This window comes from Sciurus vulgaris (genome assembly GCF_902686455.1).
Source record: "Sciurus vulgaris genome assembly, chromosome: 3".
Lineage (NCBI taxonomy): Eukaryota > Metazoa > Chordata > Mammalia > Rodentia > Sciuridae > Sciurus > Sciurus vulgaris.
Genome location: NC_136463.1, coordinates 34,911,403 through 34,935,687, shown reverse-complemented (window position 1 = coordinate 34,935,687; position 24,285 = coordinate 34,911,403). Strand labels below are relative to the sequence as shown.

Sequence of the window (24,285 nt, the reverse complement as noted above, 5' to 3'; positions counted from 1 at the left end):
TTTTAACTTGAAACTATTTTTTTCTATGCCAGTGAGGCACTGCTTAGAACTAATGTTAATGCTGTTCTTGTTTTAAAAGAGACTTACCATTGAGCTGTCTCGAACTCAGAAATCAAGAGATTTGTCACCACCAGATAATCATCTCAGTCCCCAAAATGATGACACTCCAGAGACGCGAGCTAAGAAATCTGGGTCCTGCTCTGACATGCTTCTTGAAGGTGGTCCTACTACAGCTTCTGTAAGAGAGGCCAAAGAGGATGAAGAAGATGAGGAGAAGATTCAAAATGAAGATTATCATGTAATAATTAGGCCAGTTTTTGACTTACAAGAGAAATGATACAATCATGATTTCAAGTTATAAGGGAAACAATATGCTAAAAATCTTGCCCATTAATTTTTACTTTTGTACATGTTCTATAATATTAATGTTTGAGTCAGAAGTGGTTGAGCGTTTCAAAATTCTAAGAATTTATTATAGAAAACTATATTGTATGAAAATCGACTGCTGTACATTTCAGAAACTAAACTATTTAAGTTGTGGATTTTAATGTGTTCTGTTTTCATTTGCTGAAACTATTATCTTATCATTGCATGTCAGTAGAATTATTAAGGATTTGGAGATAACCATTTTGTCCCAGCTAAAAACAACCAGAGAAAGAATTCAAGAAGTATTTATTATTTTTATATAGTTAAGACAATATACAGAAAGAAACAAGATTTTTTTTGAAGTTTTTAATTTTGAGATGGGAAACTTGATTTTTTTATTTTTATTTATTTTTTATTAAAATGAAGTAGCCAGTTGGGAGAGAGACTAGATGACAAAGTTAAACACATTGATGACCTAAAGAGATAACAAGGGTTAAAATGAAACCATTAAATTTTGATAGATGGTTAAAAGGTGGAGTTTGTAGGTAAAGATCACCGAAAGTTGGAGACATTTATGTGTATTATTTGTGTGTATTTTTTCTATGCAGATTCTAAAGTTACTTTGCCCATGAGGGATGGTTTGAAATATTACTTTGTAGGAAGCTTGCTAGAAAGTCGACATGGACTATATGAAGCCTTTTCTGTTCCATTGAGGACCTAGCTACAATTGATAACCACATATTAAACCAGTTGGTGTACTTGTGTGATTTTTCTCTACCAGACTCAGCAGTATGGGCACAGGGGCAGAGAATAGAATTCTTTCATGATCTGGATTGGATGATCAACAGATTGAAAACATTTGCAATATAATTCTTCTTTTCTTTGCCTTATTCTAGAATGAGCTTTCAGATGGAGATCTGGATCTGGATCTAGTTGGTGAGGATGAAGTGAATCACCTTGATGGCAGCAGTTCTTCTGCCAGTTCTACAGCAACAAGTAACACAGAAGAAAATGATATTGATGAAGAAACTATGTGAGTGACCCACATTACCTACCACTTATGAAGCATCTAAGTGGTAATTTTTAGAAATATTGATAACTTAGTGGTAATGTTCAGCATTTTTTTCTAGTTATGCTATATCTTCTATAAATAAAGGAACTTGAAGGAAATAATAAATCAGCATACAGCTTTCATCCCATCCCTAGGTTCTAAACCAGGAGTTTTGGGTTTTGTTTTAACTTTTAACTTCTCATTTTGAAATTATTTAATACTTAAGAAAACAAAATCTTAGTTTCCATATTCCTTTTATATGGATTAATTCCCAAATGTTAATATTTTGTTTTATTATATATTTTTTGTACATAACTTTTTTGAGATACTTGAGATTAAGTGAATATATTTTTCCTTGTGTACTTAAGAATGTTTCTTACATAACTGCAGTGCAGTCATTAAATTCAGGAAATTAATACTGTGGTACTGTAACCTCTTAAAATTTTGTCAGTAGTGTCCTTTGTCTGGTCCAGGATTCTACCCTGGACTACATTTGCATTTAGTTGTTAAATCTCTTATCTGCTTATGTCTTAGTTACTGTGTTTTTCCCTTCATTACTGAAGTGAAATACAGAGTAATATGTGTGTGTGTGTGTGTGTGTGTGTGTGTGTCCCTCTTTGTGCTGGGCATCAAACCCAGAGTCTTAAGAATGCTAGGCAGCACTCTCTTCAGTGGAACCACATCCCCACACCTCAGAGTAGGTATTTTGTAGAAAGTCCCTCAATTTGGATTAGTCTGTTTCCTCATGATTAGATTGAGTTGTGCTCTTTTGGTAGAAATACTACTGAAGTCATGATGTATCTTTTTCTGTGCATAATGAGTGGAGTCACCCATGATATTAATCTGTCACGTTACTGATGATTTAATTCAGATCTTTTGATTTAGGTATCGTTCCCCAGGTTTCTCCACTCTAGAATTACTTTTCCTTTTGTCATTAATATCTCATAGGTGCTTTTTATAGAGACAATGTATATCCTGTTTCTAACATCCCTTGATGATTCTTACTTGGAAAAAGTTACTGTGTGATTGCCAGTGATGATTTTCTAATTTCATTATTCCTTCTGCACTCAATAATGGAATTCTACTTTAAGGAAGAGCTTGCTCCTCTGCCCCATTAATTGACTGATATATTAATTTCATTAGTATCAATACTTACGTTATAAAATGAATTTAATTCCTTACTATCATTTATTTCATTGCTCAGATTATTGTACATTTGGCCAATGGTGACCTGTTACAGCTAGATCCTGTGTTCTTGTAGTACATCTCCATAATTTTTAGAGCACCCCAGATTCATCTTGTACTTTCTCTGTCTCAGCCCTGTTTCAGCTGTTAAACAAGAGTTAAGATGAGATGGATTTTGGTTTGTTGTTTTGTATTTTTGTAGTACTGGGGTTCTGACCCAAAGGTTTCCCATAAGCTGTGCAAGTGCTCTACCCCTGAGTTACATTCCAGTCTCAGATGAGTTACATTTAAATATGCAATTAAATCTGAATTACTACTTTGACTGTGATGGCTCTTGGCTTTTTTCCATGATTGTTCTTAAGGCAGTTGGGTTTTATGTAAAACTTGATTCAAAATCTTTCTAATATTGTTTTGTGTTCTGTTTACACGCATTCCAGCCTCAGATGAGAAGGCGTTTTTTCTTTGTGGTACTGGAGATTGAACTCAGGGGCGCTCTGCCACTGAGCTATATCCCCAAACCTTTTATTTTTTTTTATTTTTGATATAGGGTCCCACTAAGTTGCCAAGAATGGCCTCAAATTTGCAATCCTCCTGCCTTAGCTTCCCAAATTGCTGGGATTACAGACCGTCACACTCAACCCCAGATGAGACTTTTAACATCCTATTTGGCTCCACTTCATTCTCATAAAATTGTTTGCTCAAAATAGACCTTTTTTTTTTTTTTTTTTTTTTTTTTAAACCTTTAGCATATATAACAAGTTGTCTAAAAGGGGTTAGCTATTTAAAATATGAAGCCTACATACTTAAGTCCGTAAATTAGAAGTCATTATTATTGTGAGATTTTTCTTAGATAACTAGAACTGATTGATTTGAATCAACACGGAAAGTTTACAGTTTATTCTTTAATAGAACTTTCTATGATGTGAAGTCCAACTTGCTAACAGATTAAATATGCAATTAAATCTGAATTACTACTTTGACTGTGATGGTCTTTGCTTTTTTCCAAGATTGTTCTTAAGGCAGTTGCGTTTTATGTAAAACTTGATTCAAAATCTTTCTAATATTGTTTTGTGTTCTGTTTACATACGTTGATCTATAGTAATATCTTAATTCAACTTATATAATTCATAGAAATAACAGCACAGAGTAATTTTCCTTCCTTTTATAGATTCACTTACATTCATTCATATTCTCTCTCTGCCCCAGTATTAGGGATTGAACTTATTACCTCCTGCATGCTAAGCAAGTGCTCTACCATTGAGCTATACTCCCAGCCCTTCTTGCTTTTAGAAAGAGAAAATAGGCATATAGTCTATTTGAATAGTGATTATTATCAACATTTTTAATTGGAAAAAATACTCATTTCTTTCCTTTTTTTTTCTCAACTTTCTCCCTTCATGGTTTTTCTGAAATAATATTATTTATTTTTTCCTGACATTTAATTTTTTCTTTTTATTTCGAGATAATTATAGGTTCACTTGCAGTTATAAGAAATAATAAAAGAGATTCATTACGCTTTACACAGTTTTCCCCAGTGGAGCATCCTGTATAACTGTAGTACATCCCCACAGTCAGAATGTTGACTATGATATAAATAGAATGTAAAACATCTTCTTTACCATATGAATTCTTGCTGCTGCTTTTTTATAGTCACATCAACTTTTCTACCCACCTCAGCTTTCTCTCTAACTCCTGGTAGCCATTCATTTAAAGGTTCCCCACCTTTGTTTTTCTTTCCCTTTTTTTTTCTTTTTTCTTTTTATTGTAAACAAATGGGGTACAACTTGTTTCTCTGTACATGAAGTAGAGGCATACCATTTGTGTAATCATACATTTACATAGGGTAATGGTGTTTGATTCGTTGTTATTTTTTCCTTCCCTCCCACCCCTCTTTTCCCTCTATACAGTCCCTCCTTTCTCCCTTTTTGCCTCCCTCCCACCCACCCCCCATTGTGTATCATCATCTGCTTATCAGCGAGATCATTAGTCCTTTGGTTTTTTGAAATTGGCTTATCTCACTTAGCATGATGTTTTCTAATTTCAACCATTTGCCTGCACATGGTATAATTTTATTATTATTTATGACTGAGTAATATTCCATTGTATACAATTGTATACAAACCACAGTTTCTTTATCCATTCATCAATTGAGGGGCATCTAGGTTGGTTCCACAATCTGGCTATTGTGAGTTGAGCTGCTATGAACATTGATGTGGCTGTATCTCTGTAGTATGCTGATTTTAAGTCCTTTGGGTATAGGCCAAGGAGTGGGATAGCTGGGTCAAATGGTGGGTCCATTCCAAGTTTTCTAAGGAATCTCCACACTGCTTTCCAGAGTGGCTGCACTAATTTGCAGCCCCACCAGCAATGTATGAGTGTACCTTTTTCCCCACATCCTCTCCAACCCCTATTGTTGCTTGTATTCTTGATAATCGCCATTCTATTTGGGGTGAGATGGAATCTTAGTGTAAGTTTTGATTTGCATTTCTCTTATTACTAGAGATGTTGAACATTTTTTCGTATGTTTGTTGATTGCTTGTAGATCTTCTTCTGTGAAGCATCTGTTCATATCCTTAGCCCATTTGTTGATTGGGTTGTTTGTATTCTTGGTGTAGAGTTTTTTGAGTTCTTTATATATTCTGGAAATTATTGCTCTATCTGAAGTATGAGTGGCAAAAATATTCTCCCACTCTGTAGGCTCTCTCTTTACATTGCTGATAGAGTCCTTTGCTGAAATAAAGCTTTTTAGTTTGAATCTATCCCAGTTGTTGATTCTTGCTTTTATTTCTTGTGCTATGGGAGTCCTGTTAAGGAAGTCTGATCCTAAGCCGACATGTTGAAGATTTGGACCTACTTTTTCTTCTATAAGATGCAAGGTCTCTGGTCTGATCCAAGGTCCTTGATCTATAGTGAGTTGATTTTTTGTGCACGTTGAGAGATAGGGGTTTAGTTTCATTCTGTTGCATATGGATTTCCAGTTTTCCCAGCACCATTCGTTGAAGAGGCTATCTTTTCTCCATTGTATGTTTTTGGCCCCTTTGTCTAGTATGAGAAAATTGTATTTATTTGGGTCTGTGTCCATGTCCTCTATTCTGTACCATTGATCTACCTGTCTATTTTGGTGCCAATACCATGCCATTTTTGTTACTATTGCTTTGTAGTATAGTTGAAGTTGTGGTAAAGGTTCCCCACTCTAAGAGTGTTATTTAAGTGGGTAAATAAATAAGTAGTCTTAAAGGATTGACTTCTTTCTCTTAACATAGTTCTCTGAAGATTACATTCAGGTTATGGTATATATTAATAGTTTATTTCTATTTATTGCTGAGTAGTATTCTCTGTTGTGGATGTTCTACAGTTTGTTCAGCCATTCACCTATTGAAAGTCATCTAGAAAGTTTTCAGGTTTTGGCTATATTCTGAATAAAGCTACTATAAGCATCTGCACAGGTGTTTTTGTTTGTTTGTTTTGGTACCAGGGATTAAACGCAGGAATGCTTAACCACTGAATCACATCCCCAGCCCTTTTTTATTTTTTATTTTTTTGAGACTGGGTCTTCCTAAGTTGCTTAGGGCCTCACTGAGTTGTTGAGACTAGTCTCGAACTTGTAATCCTCCTTTCTGAGCCTCCTGAGTAGCTGGGATTATAGGAGTACACCAGTGTGCTGAGCCCATGCCCAGGTTTTTATGTCAACATAATTCTTAATTTCTCTGGGATAAATGTACTGCTGGATTATATGATAATTGTGTGTTTAGTTTTAAAGAAAATGTCAGTTTTCTAGATTGGCTATACTATTTTACATTTCCTCTGGAAGTATTATGAGTGATCCAGTCTGGATCCTCATGAGGTTTTATATTTTCCCTAGTTTTTATTGAATATTGAGGGTGGGATTTTGTTACATGTGAGTTTTGGATCTACTCAGAGGGTCTTTTTTTTTTTAAATTTTTAATTCTACTGAAAAGGTGTATTATAATTCCTTTTATATTATTGTTGGATCCATTTGCTAGTATTTTGTTGGTGTTCTTAATGTGTTGTATGTTTCTCTGTAGTTTTTTTTTTTTTTTTTAATGCCTTTATTTTATTTATTTATTTTTATGCAGTGCTGAGGATCAAACCCAGTGCCTCACATGTGCTAGGCAAGTGATCTACCACTGAGCTACAACCCCAGACCCTGCGGCTCTGTTTTATAGCCTGCTTTTACTTCTAGGTAAAATCTCTGAGCCACAGTTCTGAAACTGGAGTGAGGATAAAGGTGTACTTCTCTCTCCAGCTTTAAAAGCTGAACTATGTAGGCAGTGGAGCAGTGATCTTATCTCTTCTTAGTTTGCTTTTTCTGCCCTCAGACCTTCACCTTATGAATAAGTTGTGGCGAGGGCACTTTGGGTCTCAGCATTTTCAGCATGCTGCACCCAAGTTGAACCTCTGTTCTCTATATGGATCTGGGCCGAAGGGAACCCTCACCTCTTTGCCACATACACCTAGACTGTGGCATCAGCAATAGGTAGCTGGAGGCAAAATGAGAAATACTGATGTCTTATTCCTCCTGGGAATATAGCTGACTGTTGGGAGCTGCAGGAAGTGGAAGATCTTTGTTCTTGACTGCACCAGTCTGGAGTGGGATTCCTGTTTGAATTTTACAGGAAAGAGGAGTGATTTGGATTCAGGTGCCACAGATGCACACTCTTATTTTAATGATTTTTTTGTTTGTTTGTTTGTTTGTTTGGCATTGGGAATTGAATCCAGGGATTTTCTACCACTGAGCTACAGTCCCCAGCCCCTTTTTAAATCTTTTATTTTAAGACAGGGTCTTGCTAGGTTGCTGAAGCTGACCTTGAACTCGTAATCCTCCTATCTCAGCCTCCTAAACCACTGGGATTATAGGCCTGGGTCACCTGGCCCAGCTTAATGTATATTTTTTGAGTTAGATATTTCTTCATTTGTTCTGTTTCAGTAGAATCACTTCTAGAATCTTTAAATTGTTGTTGTTGTTTTCATTTTGTGATTCTGGAGATTGAGTTCAGGGCCTCATGCATGGTAACTGAACTGCATTGCCATCCCATAAATGGTTTTTAAAAAAAATAACTTGCACCAGTTTCCTTGAAAGCAGGACTGCAGAGCTCCTTATACTATCAAGCTGGGAGATGATCTTAAGATTTCTTTAAATGTACAGAAACTAGCATTGATTTCTACTGTTCCAAATAGTACTTTGTAGTTTAAAATGTTTTTTAATATGAGAGTCTTTATGAGTAATAATAGCACCTTTTTTTTCCAGTTATTTTAGTCCTATAAAGTAATTTGAACTTTTATTCCTTAAACATTTCCTAATTTTACTATCATTAGGTTGCCAATTCTTTAAACTTATAATTTCCTGCTTACAGTGGTTCTCAGATTTTCTGATTTAAAAATTAAATGTTGCCAGCCCTTCCTTGATTTTAGTGGTGTCAGTTGGGGTTGGGTACTGGGAATTGAGCCCAGGAGTGCTTACACTGACCTGCTTCCTGAGCCATTTTTATTTTGAGACAGGGTCTCACTAATTTTCGAAGATTGGCTCTGAACTTGTGATCCTCCTGCCTCATAGCTTCTCCTGTCTTTGGGATTATAGGCTTGTATCACCACACCTGGCTTCTACTTTGATGCATTTAAAAGTTTACATTTTAGGGCTAGGGTTGTGGCTCAGTGGGAGAGTGCTTGCCTAGCATGTGTGAGGCACTGGGTTCATTCCTTAGCACCACATAAAAAATTTTAAAAAACAAAGTTATGTTTAAAAAATAGGCTTCCTTTACAAAAAGTTTATATTTTAAATGGTTATTTAAACAGTAACATTACTCATACATATGATACTGACAGAAGTCATTATTTCTGCATTTAGAAATATCCTGTCTTCATAGGAGAAAGTTTGGTACACTTATAAAATTCTTTGAAGTGTGACAAATAAAAATGTTAATTGTATTTACTATGTGAGAATGATGAATCTTGTTTATTAGGTCTGGAGAAAATGATGTAGAATACAACAACATGGAGTTGGAAGAGGGAGAACTCATGGAAGATGCAGCTGCTGCAGGACCTCCAGGTACAGAGGCCAAGCCCCACAAGCCATTCTGTCTTGTCTCTTTGCTCTTTTCTGATCAGACCATATTTTAGTAAATGATAGCCATGGCTCTATGTGAACCATGGGGTTAAAGGTGCTGTATCTTATAGTTTGGATTTTGGAGTGTATTACTAGTGATATCATTTGAAAAATGTTCTTATATACTAGGCACTGTTTGGGGCCTTTATGTGTTCCTTATCTTATTTACTTAGAAAATTTTGTGAGATAGGTTCTAATAATATCTACTTTTTTGTTGTTGTTGTACCAGGGATTAAACTCAACGGCATTTGACTGTTTGTTGAGCCATATCCCCAGCCCTATTTTATATTTTTTATTTAGAGATAGGGTCTCTCTGAGTTGCTTGTTAGCACCTCACTTTTGCTCAGCCTGGCTTCAAACTGGAGTCCCTCCTGCCTCAGCCTTCTGAGGTGTGCACCATCATGCCCAGTTTTTTCTTTTTTAAACTGGGGATTGAACTCGGGTGCCTTACCACTGAGCCACATCCCCAGTCCTTTTTATGTTTTTATTTTTTTTAATTTTTTTAAGTTGTAGATGGACACATACCTTTATTTTAAATATTTTCATGTGGTGCTGAAGATGGAACCCAGTGCTTCACACATGCTACCACTGAGCCACAGCCTCAGCCCAGCCCTTTTTATTTTTTATTTTGAGACAGGGTCTAGATAAGTTGCTTAGGGCCTCACTGTGTTGCTGAGGCTGGTCTCAAACTTGTGACCCTCCTACTTCAACCTCCTGAGTACCTGTCATTACATGTCATTACAATGAGTACAGGCATGTCTCATTGTGCCTGGTAATATCTACTCTATAGTTAAAGAATGTGATATATACAGAAATTTAAAAAGTTGCCGTGTTTCACAATTTAGAAAATGTTTTCTTAATTCAAAACCCAAATTATATTCTTTTCAATTTATGAATATTGTTTGTGTTAAGGCTTGGTTAATCAAGCCTTTGGGTCTACTTTGATGGAATGAATGCATTTTGTGAGAAGGGCATGCGTTTTTTAGGTCCAGAACTATTGCTGTAACTGAACAATGTAGACTGAGTAATTTATAGAGAATAAGTTTATTCAGCTCTCACTTCCAGAGAATAGACTTTTAAGATTGGCCGACTGCATCTTACGAGGTAGTTCTTGCTGTTGGAAATTCTGCAGATTACCAAGGCAGCATAGGGCATCATATGGGGAGACATAATGTCCTAGCTCAGGTTTATCATCCTCCTTTTATAAAACCACAGTCCCGTTGGATTAGGACCCTACCTTTATTGGTCTCATTTAATGTTAATTATCTCCCAAAGGTCTCATCTTCCAAGTACCATAGTCAGATTAAGTTTATACAGTGGGGTTTAAATTTGAACATAGTTTTGGTGGGGATTTTCTTTTTTCCTTTTCTTTGTTTCCTCCTTCCTTTGTGTGTATGGTCCGTGATTGAACCCAGTATCTTGCACATACTTGGCAAGCACTCTAGTACTGAGTTACATACCCAGCCCTTATTATATTTTATTCCTTAGGGTCTCTCTCCCTTGCCCAGTCTGCCCTTGATCTTGTGATTCTTCTGCCTCTGCCTCCCAAATAGTGTGCACTACCACACTTGGTTTGGTGGGGATATTCAAAACATAGCATTCTGCCTCTAGATCACCAGAACTCACATTTTTCTTTCCTACAAAATACATTTGTACAAAATACATTATCCTCCAAAGGCAGAATTCATTTCAGCATTGACTCAGAAGTCTATGCAAACTCCTTCCAACTGTGAGCCTATAAAATTGAAGCAAATTATTTACTTCCAACATGCATTGGTGGGACAGGAACAGGTTAAACATTCCTATTCCAAAATAGAGGAAGGCTGAAAGAAAGGCCTTTTAGCAGAAAGCATGTGCAAAATCCAGGTCAAACAGTAAGTTTTAAACTCCAGAAGAATTATTCTCTCCATATGTCACCTCCTGGACACACTTGGACAAAGGAAAGGAAACTCTGCCTTTGTGCCTTCACTGGACCTGGTTCAAGTGACTATACTCAGGTTGCATGCTGGTTCCTGAGCCTCTACCTTTCTGGAGTCTCAAAATCTGCACTCCCGTTCCCACACATCCAGTGAGCATACTGGTGGAGAATCTCTGTGGTGGTTCCATCCCTGTAGCACGTTTCTGCCTAGCCTCTGAGGCAGTTAGGTAGAGGTTGCCACACCCTCATAACTCTTGCAGTTTGTGAGCCTACATACTTGAACACCATGTGAATGTGGATACCAACAAAGCTTCCCGTTAGCACTCTCTTGAGCATAGCCAGAGTTACACCTAGGCCCGCTTAAACCACTGCTGGACAGCTGACCACTGTACAAGGATGCAGAGAACAATCTTGAGGTGGCCGTTGGCAGCAAGCCCTTGAAGACTGCCCATTTTCTGAAACTATTCTGTTCTGTTAGGCCTGAAGGCCTTTATTCCATTATCTTGATGATTGATAATTGGCTTCTTTTTATGGAGTTTGTCTGCCTAGCAAATGGAAAGCCATATCCTCAGTATTCCCTTCTGAACACACTTCACTCTTTTGGAGGGTAGGCTGTGAATTTTCCAAATCTTTACACTTTGCTTCCATCTTAATTATAGATTCCAGCTGTAGGTCATGCTTTTGCTTCTGAATCTTGCTGTTTGCTATTAAAAAGTACCCACAAAACTACTGGAATATTTTGCTTAGAATTTTCTTCTTCTCAATACCCTAGGTCATCACTCTTGGATTCTGTCTTCAGTAAAGTCCTAGGGCATGGACATAGTTTAACCAAGATCTTGGCTACTTTAGAGCAAGAATAGCCTTAATGCCAGTTTCCATTAAAACAGTCCTCATTTCCATCTAAGACTACATCAGCCTACCTTTTACTGTTCACTTTTCTATCAGCACTCTGATCATGATCATTTTGTCAATTTCTTAGAAGTTCCAAACTTTCCTTAATCTCATTGTTTTTTGTTCACACCAAGGTTATATAAACTGCTCTAGCCTACTTCTCTAAATTCTCCTAACTTTTGCCCATTGCCCATTTCCAAATCTGCTTCTATCTTTCAGGTATTGTTATAGCAACAACCCCATTCTCAGTATAAATTTTTTTTCCTGCTACCGGTTTTCTACCAGTTTTGTTGCTATAAAAGAATACCTGAGGCTGAGTGATTAATAAAGAAAAGAGGTTTATTTAAGTCACATGTTCGGAGATCCAAGAACATGGTAATAGCATCTGCCCAGCTTCTTTGAGAGCCTCATGGCAGATTGCATCATGTTAGGAATGTAGGTGAGAGTGTTAAGTGATAACCTTCCCTTTGTAACAACCCACTCTCATAGTAATTAACCCAGTCTTGAGAGATCTAGCTCAGTTTCTCAAAGATGTTAATTAATTCTCCAAGGTGGGGCCCCCATGGCCTAAAAAAAAAAGCCCTAACACTTCTCAGCTGTTACTTCGGGAATCAGATGTTAACATGATCTTGGGTGGAGTCACTAGAACCCATAACCCGTATTGCCCTTATTTTGAGTGTATTTTGTCAGGGGAGGACATGTATTCTTTTGCATACTTGATTAATTAAGACCTCTTTCTTTAGCATTTCAACTTCCAACCTAAAGCACTATACTCTTCCTGTTCCTCACTTTATTTTGGGGTGATGTTTTTTTTTTTTCTTTCTTTTTTTTTTATTATTGTAAACAAATGGGATACATGTTGTTTCTCTGTACATGGAGTAAAGGCATACCATTTGTGTAATCATAAATTTACATAGAGTAATGTTGTTTGATTCATTCTTTATTTTTTTCCCTTCCCCCTCACCCCTCCCACCCCTCTTTTCCCTCTATATAGTCCTTCCTTCCTCCATTCTTGCCCCCCCTCCCTAACCCTAACACTAACCCCTATTTTGGGGTGATCTTGTCCACACCTGTATTTTAGTTATTCATACTGATTACTCTCCAAGTTGTATATGTTGCCTTTATCCCATGTAGCAATTCAATGTGTTCCAGCATCTCAAATACTTTCTACCAACCATCTTGAGCAATAGTTATCATCTATCATTTTACATATTTTTCACTTCTTCCTCTCCCTCAAACTCTACCTTTAATATATTACCATGGTCTGTTGATTCTACCTCCTTCATAGTGCATAAATTGATTTTACTCCCATTCCTGTCTATTACTAGTTCAGGTCTTTTTTTCCCAATAGCCTCTCTTGTGGGCTTTTGTATCTTTTCCATTGTGTTTCCCACACCATGAACTGGAATGAAGGGTTTTGTTTTCTTTCCATTAATATCTTACCATGTTACTTCTCTACTTTAAAAGCCTTTATTGGACAGGCACAGTGGTGCATACTCAGCAACTGGGAAGATCATAAGTATAAGACCAACCTTGGCAACCTTGCAGGACCTTGTCTCAGAATAAAATAGTTAATGGACTATGGATGTGGATCAGTGGTAGAGCACCCCCAGATTCAATCTCCATACCAGAAAAGAAAGGAAAAAAAAAAAAAAAATCAGTGTTTCAAAAAAATAAGTCGGTGATGGGGCTGGGGCTGGGGCTCAGTGGTAGAGCGCTTGCCTAGCATGTATGAGGCACTGGGTTCAATTCTCAGCATTGCATACAAATAATTAAAGGTTCATCAACAACTTATTAAAATATTTAAAAAATAAGTCAGTGAACAAAAGCTGAATTAGGATGAGATAGGGCAGAGTCTGAAAATGCTTTGTTACATACTAGGTACGAAGGTCCATTTCAAGTCTGGAATGGTATTTCAGAACTACACAGTCATCTGAAGAGTCATGTCATCTAAAGAATTGGGATGTTAGGGCATCTGTTAGAAAGGAGGTCAGTCTTACAGAGAAACTAGGTGTCTTAGTCCATTTTCTGTTACAGTAACAGAATTCCTGAGACTGGCTAATTTATATAGAAAGGATTTATTTTGGCTCATGGTTGTAGAGGCTGGGCAGAGAAGGGCACCAATATCCATTCATTGTATGGTAAGGCTGCACTGCTTCAGTTCATGGTAGGTATCAAAAGAGCAAGCCGATATACTTTCAGATGAGACAACATGAAAGGTAATCCTGCTTTACATAAACCCACTCTCGTAGTGTTATGGTTTGCGTTTTAAATGTCCTCCAAAGACTCCTATGGCTAATGGCTTGGTTGCTAACCTATAGTATTATTGGAGGTGGTACATCCTATAGGAAGTATGGGGCCTAGTGGAAGGAAGTTAGCTCTTGGGGGTGCCATTGAAAGGGATATTGGGGTCCTCACCTCTTTTTCTTCCTCTCTCTTTGTGCTTGTTGGCAGCCATCACATGAGCAGCTTTTTTCTGCTGTGAGCTGCCCACCATGATATCTGCCTTGCCATAGGCCCAAAACCTGTACTGAAACTCTGAGCCAAAATAAGCCATTTCTCCTTTAAATTGATTCTCAGGTATTTTATCACAGTGGCAGATAGCTAACATGCTAACATCTTATACCTAATCCAGTCCCATGAGCGGGAAAATTTATTCTTGAGAGCATTAATACATTTATGAGGGCTCTGACCCCTTAAACCAAACATCTCTCACTAGGCCCCACCTTGCAACACTGCCATATTGAGGAATTAAAACTAGCGTGAGTTTTGGTGAGGATAAATCATATTTACTAGGTATAAAGTGAAATGGTATCAATAATTTCATTTATAAGTATCGGATAAGGAGATACTTTGAAACACTTATTGAGTCAGTTGTATCCCATAAGAATTGCTTTATCAGTTATTTTCATGTAGTTGAAAGAGAACTTCTGTTTTTAAAAAAGTGCTGAAAAGATTGTAGGTATTATACTAATTGATAACATTAGCTCATTAAGTCAGCTTTGCAAGAAAAATCTAGTTTTTATTTGCTGACCATGTATGATTTATGAAACATGATAATACTTGAGAGGAATAGGACACTTGTAGTTGTTATTAAAACATTGATTTCAAGGTGAAGATTTTTTTTTTTTTTTTTTTAATTTTTAGTTGTAGATGGACCCAATATTTTATTTTATTTATTTCATTTTTTTTTATGTGGTGCTGAGAATCGAACCCAGTGCCTTGCACATGCTAGGCAAGTGCTCTACCACTGAGCTGCAACCCCAGCCCTGAAGATTTTTTTAAGGTTACTTGTTCCACATGTTTAATGGATGCCCTGTATGCATCAGGTACTGCATTGTTCATTGGGATTATAAGAATAATCATCTTTCCTAAATGAGAAACCAACACCAAAAATCCAAAATCTCTAGAGTTGTAAATATGTATGAAGATGGCCCCAAATATGGGTTGGATCAGCGAATTGGCAGTAGACATTAGTAAGGAAGCCATATTTGATCCCCAACCTTTTTTTTTTTTTTTTTTTTTTTTTAAATACTTGCTAAGGCTAACCTGGAACTTGGGATCCTCTTGCCTCAACCTCCTGAGTCAATGGGATTACAGGCTACTGCATACAGTGATCCATTTATTTTTTGAGGTGTTCCATGTTTTTGCTCTATAAGCTTCAAGATCAGTTATCTGTTTATAATTATAGCGACTTTATTCTTCATAATAAAAAGCTAGAAGCAACCCTAAATTATTTTCCAAGGAATAGAAATATAAATTGGATATATTCATATACTGGGATGTTGCACAGCAATAGTGAAGATAAACTGCTATATTACAGTGGTATAGATGAGTATGATAAACATGTTGAGCAAGAAGCAGGGTATAAGAATCCATTCCCTGTTAATATTTTTGTATAAATTCAAAACAGGCAAAAGTAATTATGTGTTTAAGTTAGGATGAAGGTGCCTGGCATGGGGGTTTATACCTATGATCTTCATGACTTGGAAGGCTGAGACAGGAGGATCACAAGTTCAAGGCCAGCCTGGGTAACTTCCACCTTGTCTCAAAAATGAAAAGGACTTGGAATGTAGCTAAGTTATACAGTGCTTCTGCGTTCAATCCCCAGTGCATGGGGGCGTGGAATTACTTTTGGGGAATAAGAGTAGTAAGCAATTTTAGAAGACATGGTAAGGGGGGGTGCCAATAATCTATTTTTTCATTTGGGAATGACCACTTTGTATATATTCGTTAGACTCTACAGTTACATATAAGACTCACATACTTATATATGTATACATACAGAATGTAACAATATTAGCTCTCAGAGGGGGAAAGTGAAATAGATGCTAAAACTAATGATGACTATGTGGGAAAATAATAGTAAGTAAAAAAGATAGGAACACATGAACAGGGAGTACTAAAGTGTATAAACCACCAAGGAAAGCAGTTTTTGTTCAGTGATGAGAGTAATTGACTAGAAAAATAGAAGCAAGATGGGGTTGATGGTTGCTGTTGGATTCTGGGTACACTAGTCACTGTACTAGTGTACATCTCTCTAGCAGTCTGGTTTCCTTGTGCTTCTCATTATGAATATGAAATCCTAAGAGATTTCTCGATATATATTCAAACACCATTAACTACTTTTTCTCTTTTACAAATACTTAAATTTGTGCAAGTATATACATTTTCTACATCTCTCTCTCTCTCTTTTGTTTTGTTCTGTTTTGCAGGTAATAGCCACAGTTATGTGAGTGCCAGTAGCAGAATGTCAAGAAGAGCACATTTATGCTCTGCCGCTACTAGTAGTTTATTAGACATTGATCCTTTAATCTTAATACACTTGTTGGACCTTAAGGACCGGAGCAGTATGGATAATTTGTGGGGCCTACAGCCTCGCCCACCTGCTTCACTTTTGCAGCCCACAGGTAATATAATAACAATAATAATTTTTCTTTTTTCTGTTGCTCTCTAAAAGAATTGTTGAATTTTTTCCAAGTATTTCATCTAAGTGTTGGAAAATAGTGAATTTCTGTCACAAATTGATTTTTTTTTATTATATAAGAATGACATTAATAGCAACCAGATTATTATTTTGTTATTATTGCCTAAAAGTATTATCTGCAAAAACAAATTTTAAATGCTGGAGCCAGGCATGATGGCACATGCCTGTAATTCAAGCTACTCAGGAAACTGAGGCAAGAGGATTGCATGTTCAAGTTACCTGAGCAATTTAGTGAGACCCTTTCTCAAAATAAAAAATAAAAAGGGCTGGGCATGTAGTTCAGTGGTAGAGCACTCCTGAGTTAAATCTCCAATACCATAAAGAAAGAAAAAAAAGAACCTTTAAGAAGGTTTTAAATGATTTGCTACTTATATTGTGCCTGATTGATGGTTTAATTCATGTGAAGTAGTACAGTTGTCCTCTTTGTGAATGGACGTAAGAGTTTTTTAGGCCTAACTTTGAAGTGGAACTGTACGTCCGGATTGAACACAGGAGAAAAAGTTGTTTATTCATGCTGTGGTGTTCCCCACTACTGAAGAAGGAAAAGAAGAAGAAAGCCAGGGAAATCTCTCTTTGTATGTGTATGATCGTGGGGTGGTACTGGAGATCAAAACCAGGGCCTTGCTCTTGCTAGGTAAGCCCTCTACCACTGAGCTACATCCCTAGCCCTGAGATATAATCCTAATGACCATCTGTTTTTATTGAGTATAAGGAAGATTAGCCAAGTAGAGATTTTTAGACAGAAATAAAATCAAGAGAACAGAGTCATAGAAGCCGAATAAAAATAATCCATCTCTGAGGGAAGGTTAATAAAAGCTAGTGTTACAGAAAGATCCAACTTTATCTTTGTTGAGAGGCTTGCTTGGACTTTGATGTTTATTTCGATTCTTTCTATATTCTTTTTTAAAAGTCTTTAAAATTCTTTTTAGATATGACAGTAGAGTGTATTTTGACATTTTATATACATATGTAGAATATAACTTATCCTAATTAGGATCTCATTGTTGTGGTTGTACATGATGTAGAGTTACACTGATTATGTATTCTTACAGGAACATAGAACAGTTATGTCTGATTCACTCTTTCTTAATCCCATCTCCCCCTTCATTCCCCTTCGTCTAATTCAGTGAACTTGTTCTCCTCCCTCCCTTTGTGTACTCTTTATTTCAACACGTAAAGTTAGTGAACATCCACTATGTGTCAGACTAACTGCAAGCCCCTGTTGTTTCTTTTTTTTGGGGGGGATTGAACCCAGCGGTGTTTTACAAATGAGCCACATCCCAGTCATTTTTATTTTTTTTTATTTTGAGACCGTTTTCACTAAGTTGCTGGCTTTGAACTTGTGATCCTCCCACCTCAGCCTCCCAGGTTGCTGAGATTAAAAGTAGGAACCACCATGCCTTGCAAGTCCTTCTTCTAATTACTGTGCTCTAAAAGGAGCATCTTAAAAGGTATCAAGTAATCAAATTGAACCAGATTTTAAGATACATGTAGAATTAGAAAGTCAAGCTGGGTCAATTCTGTGGAAGGCTTTTCATTGCTAGCCTGAGCAGTTTATTCATAGTAGGCAGTAGAGAGCTGTTGTTCATTTAGGAATGAATTGATTGATAGTATATTTTAAAAAGCTGATAATGCTGAGAAAGCTATGAGAAATGGAAGTTTAGTCAGGGTCTATTTAGGGATTTATTTAAGTCATTCCTGTAATGAGAGGGCAAATTCATTCATTTTTATTTATTTGCTCAGTCATATACTTAAAAATATGTGAACTTGGGATAAAGTTTTCAGACTTTACATTAAAAAGTTCTCCTTGGAAGGTATATGGTAGAGTTTGGTGGTACAGTGAAATGGGTGCTTAGAGTGCAAAGGTCATGGGTATGATTCCTAGCGCACACAACCTCCTGCCCCAGGAAAAAAATTCTTTTCAACCTCTAGGGAATACTAATCAAGGCCATTTTAAAAATTAAGATTTTACTTATAACATGGCAGTGATACTACTATTTAAAATTTGTTGAAGTTAGGGTTAATAGGACTTGGTACCTAATTGGAATGTGGTCAAGAGGACTGAAGGACCTTAGGTGACTAGGAGAAGGGTGGCATCATTGACACATATGAAATCTGGAGGAAAAGCTATGGAGCTTTGTCCTTTCTGAAAGCCATGTGCAAATGACATAAAAGAAATATTGTTGAGACTTTTTGAAAAAATTTTTTAGTTGTACATAGACCTAACACCTTCATTTTATTTATTTTTATGTGGTGCTGAGGATGGAACCCAGTACCTTACACATGCTAGGCAAGCACTCTACCACTGAGCCACAACCCCAGCCTGAGGTACTCACTTTTAATTAACTTTATAGCTTAGCACATTCAAGAAGTCTTTTTACTTGGCAGTGTGAGATCTTTGAATTGTTAGGCTCCCTTAGTCCCATAGTTACACTTTTTTCTCTTTGTACTCATGTAGTACTGAAATTGATTTCTTTCACTTTTCCCAATTGGATTGAGTTTTGTGAGGGTCAAAACTAGAGGTTTGTCTTATTCATTGTTGTATCCCCTGCCCATTATTGTACCTAGCATTTAAGACAGGCTCAGAAATATTTACTGGCTTATTATCAGATCATGGGAGTTTGTCTTTTTTGTATTTTCCCTTTGGGGGTTTTTACTTATTTCCCTAGCCCCATTCTTAATCACTTTATAGTAAAAATAAACTGAACCACATGGATTAAATTTTCCTATTTGTCCTTGTAGACGTGAAGTGGGAGGGAGGAGCCACAAAAATTTTGTTCAGAAAATATTTTTAACCTAAAATATGAAGAGATCTAATATCCACCCTTAAGTTGTATATATTCTGTTGGTTTGTTTTCTGTGTTTTAGGTAAGCTGGTCAATAGAACTATAATCTATAGAGTAGAACAGCAATGCAAATTTAGGTAAGAATTAACTAATTGTGAGGGGGTAGTTGGTACAGGTGCCTGCCTGAAGAGGAGATATTTTAGGTTATATCTGATGAACAAAGGGACTAGGAAATATGAAAATAATGGAAGTGTGATAGAATATGGACCATATATTAGAGTTGCAAGTACGGGTTGCGTATTCCTAATCCTAAAATCTGAAATGTTCCAAAATCTAAAACCTTTTGAGCACTGACATGATGTTGGATTTCAGATCATTTTGAATATCGGCTTTGTGAGTTAGGAATGCCCAGCTGGTAAAATCTGTGGAAATATTCCAGAATCTGAACCATTTCTGGTCTTGGGCATTTTTTTTTTTTTTTTGGTACTAGGGATTGAGCCCAAGGTTGCTTTGGGTTCCAGCTGCATGCCAGTCTTTTTTTTTTTTTTTTGAGACAGAGTCTTGCTAAGTTGCTTAGGGCTTCACTAAATTGCTGAGCATGATCTTAAACTTGAGGTCCTCCTGCCTCAGTCTCCTGAATAGCTGTGATTACATGTGTGTGCCACCCTGCCTGACTTGGTCCTGAGCATTTTGGATAAGGGATTCTCAACCTATAACTCCAAAAGTTAGAGGTACATTGTGAATAGAGGTAGAAGATAAAGCCACTGACAAATAAGGTAGATTAGGGGAGTGTCTGGTGTGCCATGTCACTACTTCCCTACTGCTATGGAGTGCTATGTTAAGAATACTAAACAGAAAATAATAATCTGATTGGGGTTTTAGAAAACCTCTCTAGCATTTTAGTGGATAATCGATTGGGAACAATGTCACAGATTGTTTTTTCACAAACTTTGAATCTTTCGAGCCTCCCAACAACTCTGTTGCTGTATAATGCCTTCATTATATAAATAAACAAATGGACTCAAAGAAATTGATAGTTTATAGAAAGTTATAGTAGCTAAATAGTAGACCTGGAACCAAATCCTGGCTTTCTGAAATCTCTGGTCATGTTCTGTTATGAATGTTTTCAGCTCTAAATAACAAAATGGTACTAAATGACAGCTTAAATAATTAAGGCACTTAACTCATGCATGCTAATTCTGGAGGTGGGTGATTTCAGGTTCATCCGGTATTTGGAAGCAGGGCATCAGATGATTTTCCTGTGATACTCTTGCCGCTTCTATCGTGGTAACAACTGCCACAGTTCCAGGTATCATGTATCACAGGAATATGTTACTAGCAGGAAGTAAAGGACAAGGTAGAAAAGAAACCTTTTTCTGCAACCTGGAGAACAGAGTTTTTAATATCAAAATCTTTTGGCAAGGCAGAGATGTGGGGGATTGGGGATGGTTGTTGGGCAAACCACAATGTTTACCTTTTAGTGTTTTTTTGTTCTTATTGCATTGTCTAAGCAAGTATAGCATTTCTGCAAATAAGGAATTTGTTTTTTGTCTAGTAGGTTGTCTGTAGGTCCCCTGGTTTGTTTTTATTGTTGTTGTTTTTGTTTGTGGTACTGGAGATTGAACCCAGGGGCACTTTGTCACTAAGTCACATCCCCAGCCCTTTTTATTCTTTAATTTGAGATAGAATCTCACTAAGTTGCTTGGGGGCTAAATTGTTGAGGCTGACCTTGAACTTGGAATCCTCTTGTGTCAACCTCCTAAATTACTGGGATTACAGGTATATGCCACCATGCCTGACTTGTTGTTTTCTATTTTGACTGGGTTTCTTTTTGAGTCTATTATGTATTTGTGCTGTGCTGGGGATTGAACCCAGGACACATACACTGAGCTACATTCCTGGCCCTTTTTTTTTTTTTAAAGATGTTGACAGACCTTTATTTTATTCATTTATTTATATGTGGTGCTGAGAATCGAACCTAGTGCCTCATAACATGCAAGGCACCAGTGAACCACAACCCCAGCCCCGGCCCTTTTTTATATTTTATTTTGAGATAAGGTCTTACTAAATCCCCCTGGCTAGTTTTGATTTTTCTGTGTTGGGAAATCCCAAGTAGCTGGATTGGAGGTATGCATCAATACACTGGGCTTTTTTTTTTTTTTTTAAGAAGTCTTGCTATGTGGCCTGAAAATTCTAAGCTCAAGGGTCCTCCTGCCTGTAACTGTAACTATAGACGTGTGCCACTATGCCAACTAATGTTCTTTGACTTCAAAATTTTTACTTCTTGGGGGCTGGGGTTGTGGCTCAGTGGTAGAGCATTTGCCTAGTACTTGCGAGGCACTGGGTTCAATCCTCAGCAGCATATACAAATAAAAAAAATAAAGGTATTGTGTCCATCTGCAGCTGGGGGAAAAAAAAAAAACTTACCTCTTGCCTTTAATTGTAGTGGCTTGGGAGTCTGAGGCAGGAGGATTGCAAGTTCAAAGCTAGCCTCAGCAACTTAATGAGACCTTGTCTCAAAATAAAATAATAAGGGCTTGGGATGTTGCTCAGTGGTTAAGTGTTCCTGGGTTCAATCCCTGGTACCATTTTTTTTTTTTTCTTTTTTTAACCTTTTTTCCTTCCTGTAGTGTAACAGAAGTATTAATCTTCTTTGTTTGTATTTTTTAATATTTGGGTAGGGGGAGAAGAAATTAAAAACAATTTTAATTTCTCTGGTTAGAGAGAAAACACTGTCCTAATTTAGTGACTATAAAGATCCTGTAATTGTAAATTTTTTAAATTATGTTCTGTGGTACTTAGCAGGTATATCTAATAATGAAGCAAATTCTTAGAATATATATATATATATGCATGCATGTATGCTAATATACATATATTAATAATATGTATGGCAGATTTGACTGATTTCTAGGTTTTTCTTTTTCAATTTTTTAATTGGGAACATATTAAAAACTAGAAATTTTGAGAGAAGCAGAGTAGTATAATCTATATAATATAGTATGGCAGCATTTATACTTTAATAGGTATCTAATTGAGAGTTGAGTGATCATAATGAGACTCAACTACAACTTTGTAGGTGTGAATAAAATTAGGATGTGTGCATATCCTTATTTTCATTAATAAAATTTAATGCATTTCTGTTTTGATACTAACTACAGCACTTTAGCTTATCAAAATTACATATATTTGTGGTACAAAATGATGTCATAAATGTTAGAATTTGTATTAACGTGACTTGTCACTTTGTCTCTGAAGCGTCATATTCTCGAAAAGATAAAGACCAAAGGAAGCAGCAGGCGATGTGGCGAGTGCCCTCTGATCTAAAGATGCTAAAAAGACTCAAAACTCAAATGGCTGAAGTTCGATGTATGAAAACGGATGTAAAGAATACACTTTCAGAAATAAAAAGCGGCAGTGCTGCTTCTGGAGATATGCAGACAAACCTTTTTTCTGCTGACCAGGCAGCTCTGGCTGCTTGTGGAATTGAAAACTCTGGCAGGTTACAGGATTTGGGAATGGAGCTCCTGGCAAAGTCATCAGTTGCCAGCTGTTATATACGAAATCGTAAGTAAAAAAAAGTTCCTGTTAGTGCATCTCTCTTCATATTATTTGAGAAACTGGATAGAGAAACTAGATGACTCATTTTCAGGATAATAATATGTAAACATCTATCTTCAGATTAATTAAGACAACAAATACATGCTGACTTTTTTCCCAATCCAAAATCGAGTCTTCATATTTTTTATTAACTAATAGAGCTAACAGTTCTTGATTTCTTTTTCTCTTTACTGATGAGTGATAAAACATTAACTTCATGGATCTTGCATTCTAGTGATGGGAATCAGACATTAAGATTTTTTTTTAAAAGTTAAGTTGGTAAAAATTGGTGTGAAGGAAACAACAAAGGATTGGGATGGGCACTGTAAATGAGGAGTGTGCTACTTTGGGGTAGTCAGAGGAAGCATGTGAGGGGGAAACATTTGAAATGAGACCTAAAGGTTTGAGAGGGTGGCAACCACTTGAACATCTGGGGAAAGGAGTTTTCTGGATAAACAGAACAGAAAATGCAAAGTCGTTGGCACAGGACTCACTGCACATGTTGAAAGAGTTGAAGACCAGTATGCTGAACAGGGTGAATAAAACAGAGGGGAGAATAGTAAGAAATGAAGTCAGAAAGTAGGCAAGATTTAAATAAGGTAGGGTCTTGTAAGACCTCAATAAGGTATTTGAGTTTTATGTTGATTTCAAGAGGGTGCTATTAGTATTATTTACTCTTTACAGAAGATGACTGTGTTGGGGAAAGGGCTTGGAAAGGGTTATAAGCAGGAGCCATTGCGGCTTATATAAAATTTGGTGGCATATTTTGTAATTTTTAACAATGGTGCTTAGCCTAACAGCCACCTTTTTTTCTTGTTTTTTTTCCTTTGAGATGGGTTCTTCCTATGTTGCTCATGCTGACCTCGAAACTTGTGCCTCCTGCCTCCAACTCCCAGATAGGCTGGGTTTTTAGGCATGTGCCACCATGCCTGATTGTGCAGCAACTTTTTTCACTGGTGGTTCCATCTTAATTCTCTCAAGGATGGTATTTAACTAGTACTATTCTAGATGCATAGGAGAGAAGTCTTAGGCCACTCAGATTCAGTTTTGCGCACAATCCTAGTTCAGAAAGCCTGGATAGAGTTTTAGGGAAAGAGAGATTTAGAATGATTAAGTTTTTTGCCTAAGCAACTTAAATGTCTAGTGGTATCATTTATTGAAAAGCAAATCAAATAAGAAACCAGTTGTGGAACTTCAGAGGAGATTAAGGCAAGAAGTCAGGAATTCTTTTTAAACATGTTAAGTTTGGGATGTCTGCTAAATATCCTAGTAACAGTCATGGGCACATGGAAGGGTAGCCAAGTCTGAGGTTCAGGGAAGGTCATCAAAACTGGATATAAATATTTGGGAGTCAGCAGTATCTGATGTTATTTAAAG

At 36.8% G+C, this 24,285-nt stretch overlaps 1 protein-coding gene across 9 annotated transcripts in view; it reads left to right on the top strand.

The window, feature by feature from the left end:
- The window catches only part of TRIM37 (tripartite motif containing 37), a 171,021-nt gene that overhangs the window by 75,832 nt on the left and 70,904 nt on the right, over nucleotides 1-24,285 (top strand). For 8 of the 9 annotated variants that reach the window (XM_079131360.1, XM_079131359.1, XM_079131364.1 and 5 more), the window contains 5 exons: nucleotides 80-298; nucleotides 1,263-1,399; nucleotides 8,584-8,669; nucleotides 16,251-16,445; nucleotides 22,567-22,875. In XM_079131360.1, coding sequence (XP_078987486.1) covers nucleotides 80-298; nucleotides 1,263-1,399; nucleotides 8,584-8,669; nucleotides 16,251-16,445; nucleotides 22,567-22,875 — 946 coding nt within the window. The remainder of the gene's footprint in view (nucleotides 1-79; nucleotides 299-1,262; nucleotides 1,400-8,583; nucleotides 8,670-16,250; nucleotides 16,446-22,566; nucleotides 22,876-24,285) is intronic. The other variant, XM_079131362.1, reaches the window with a different exon arrangement.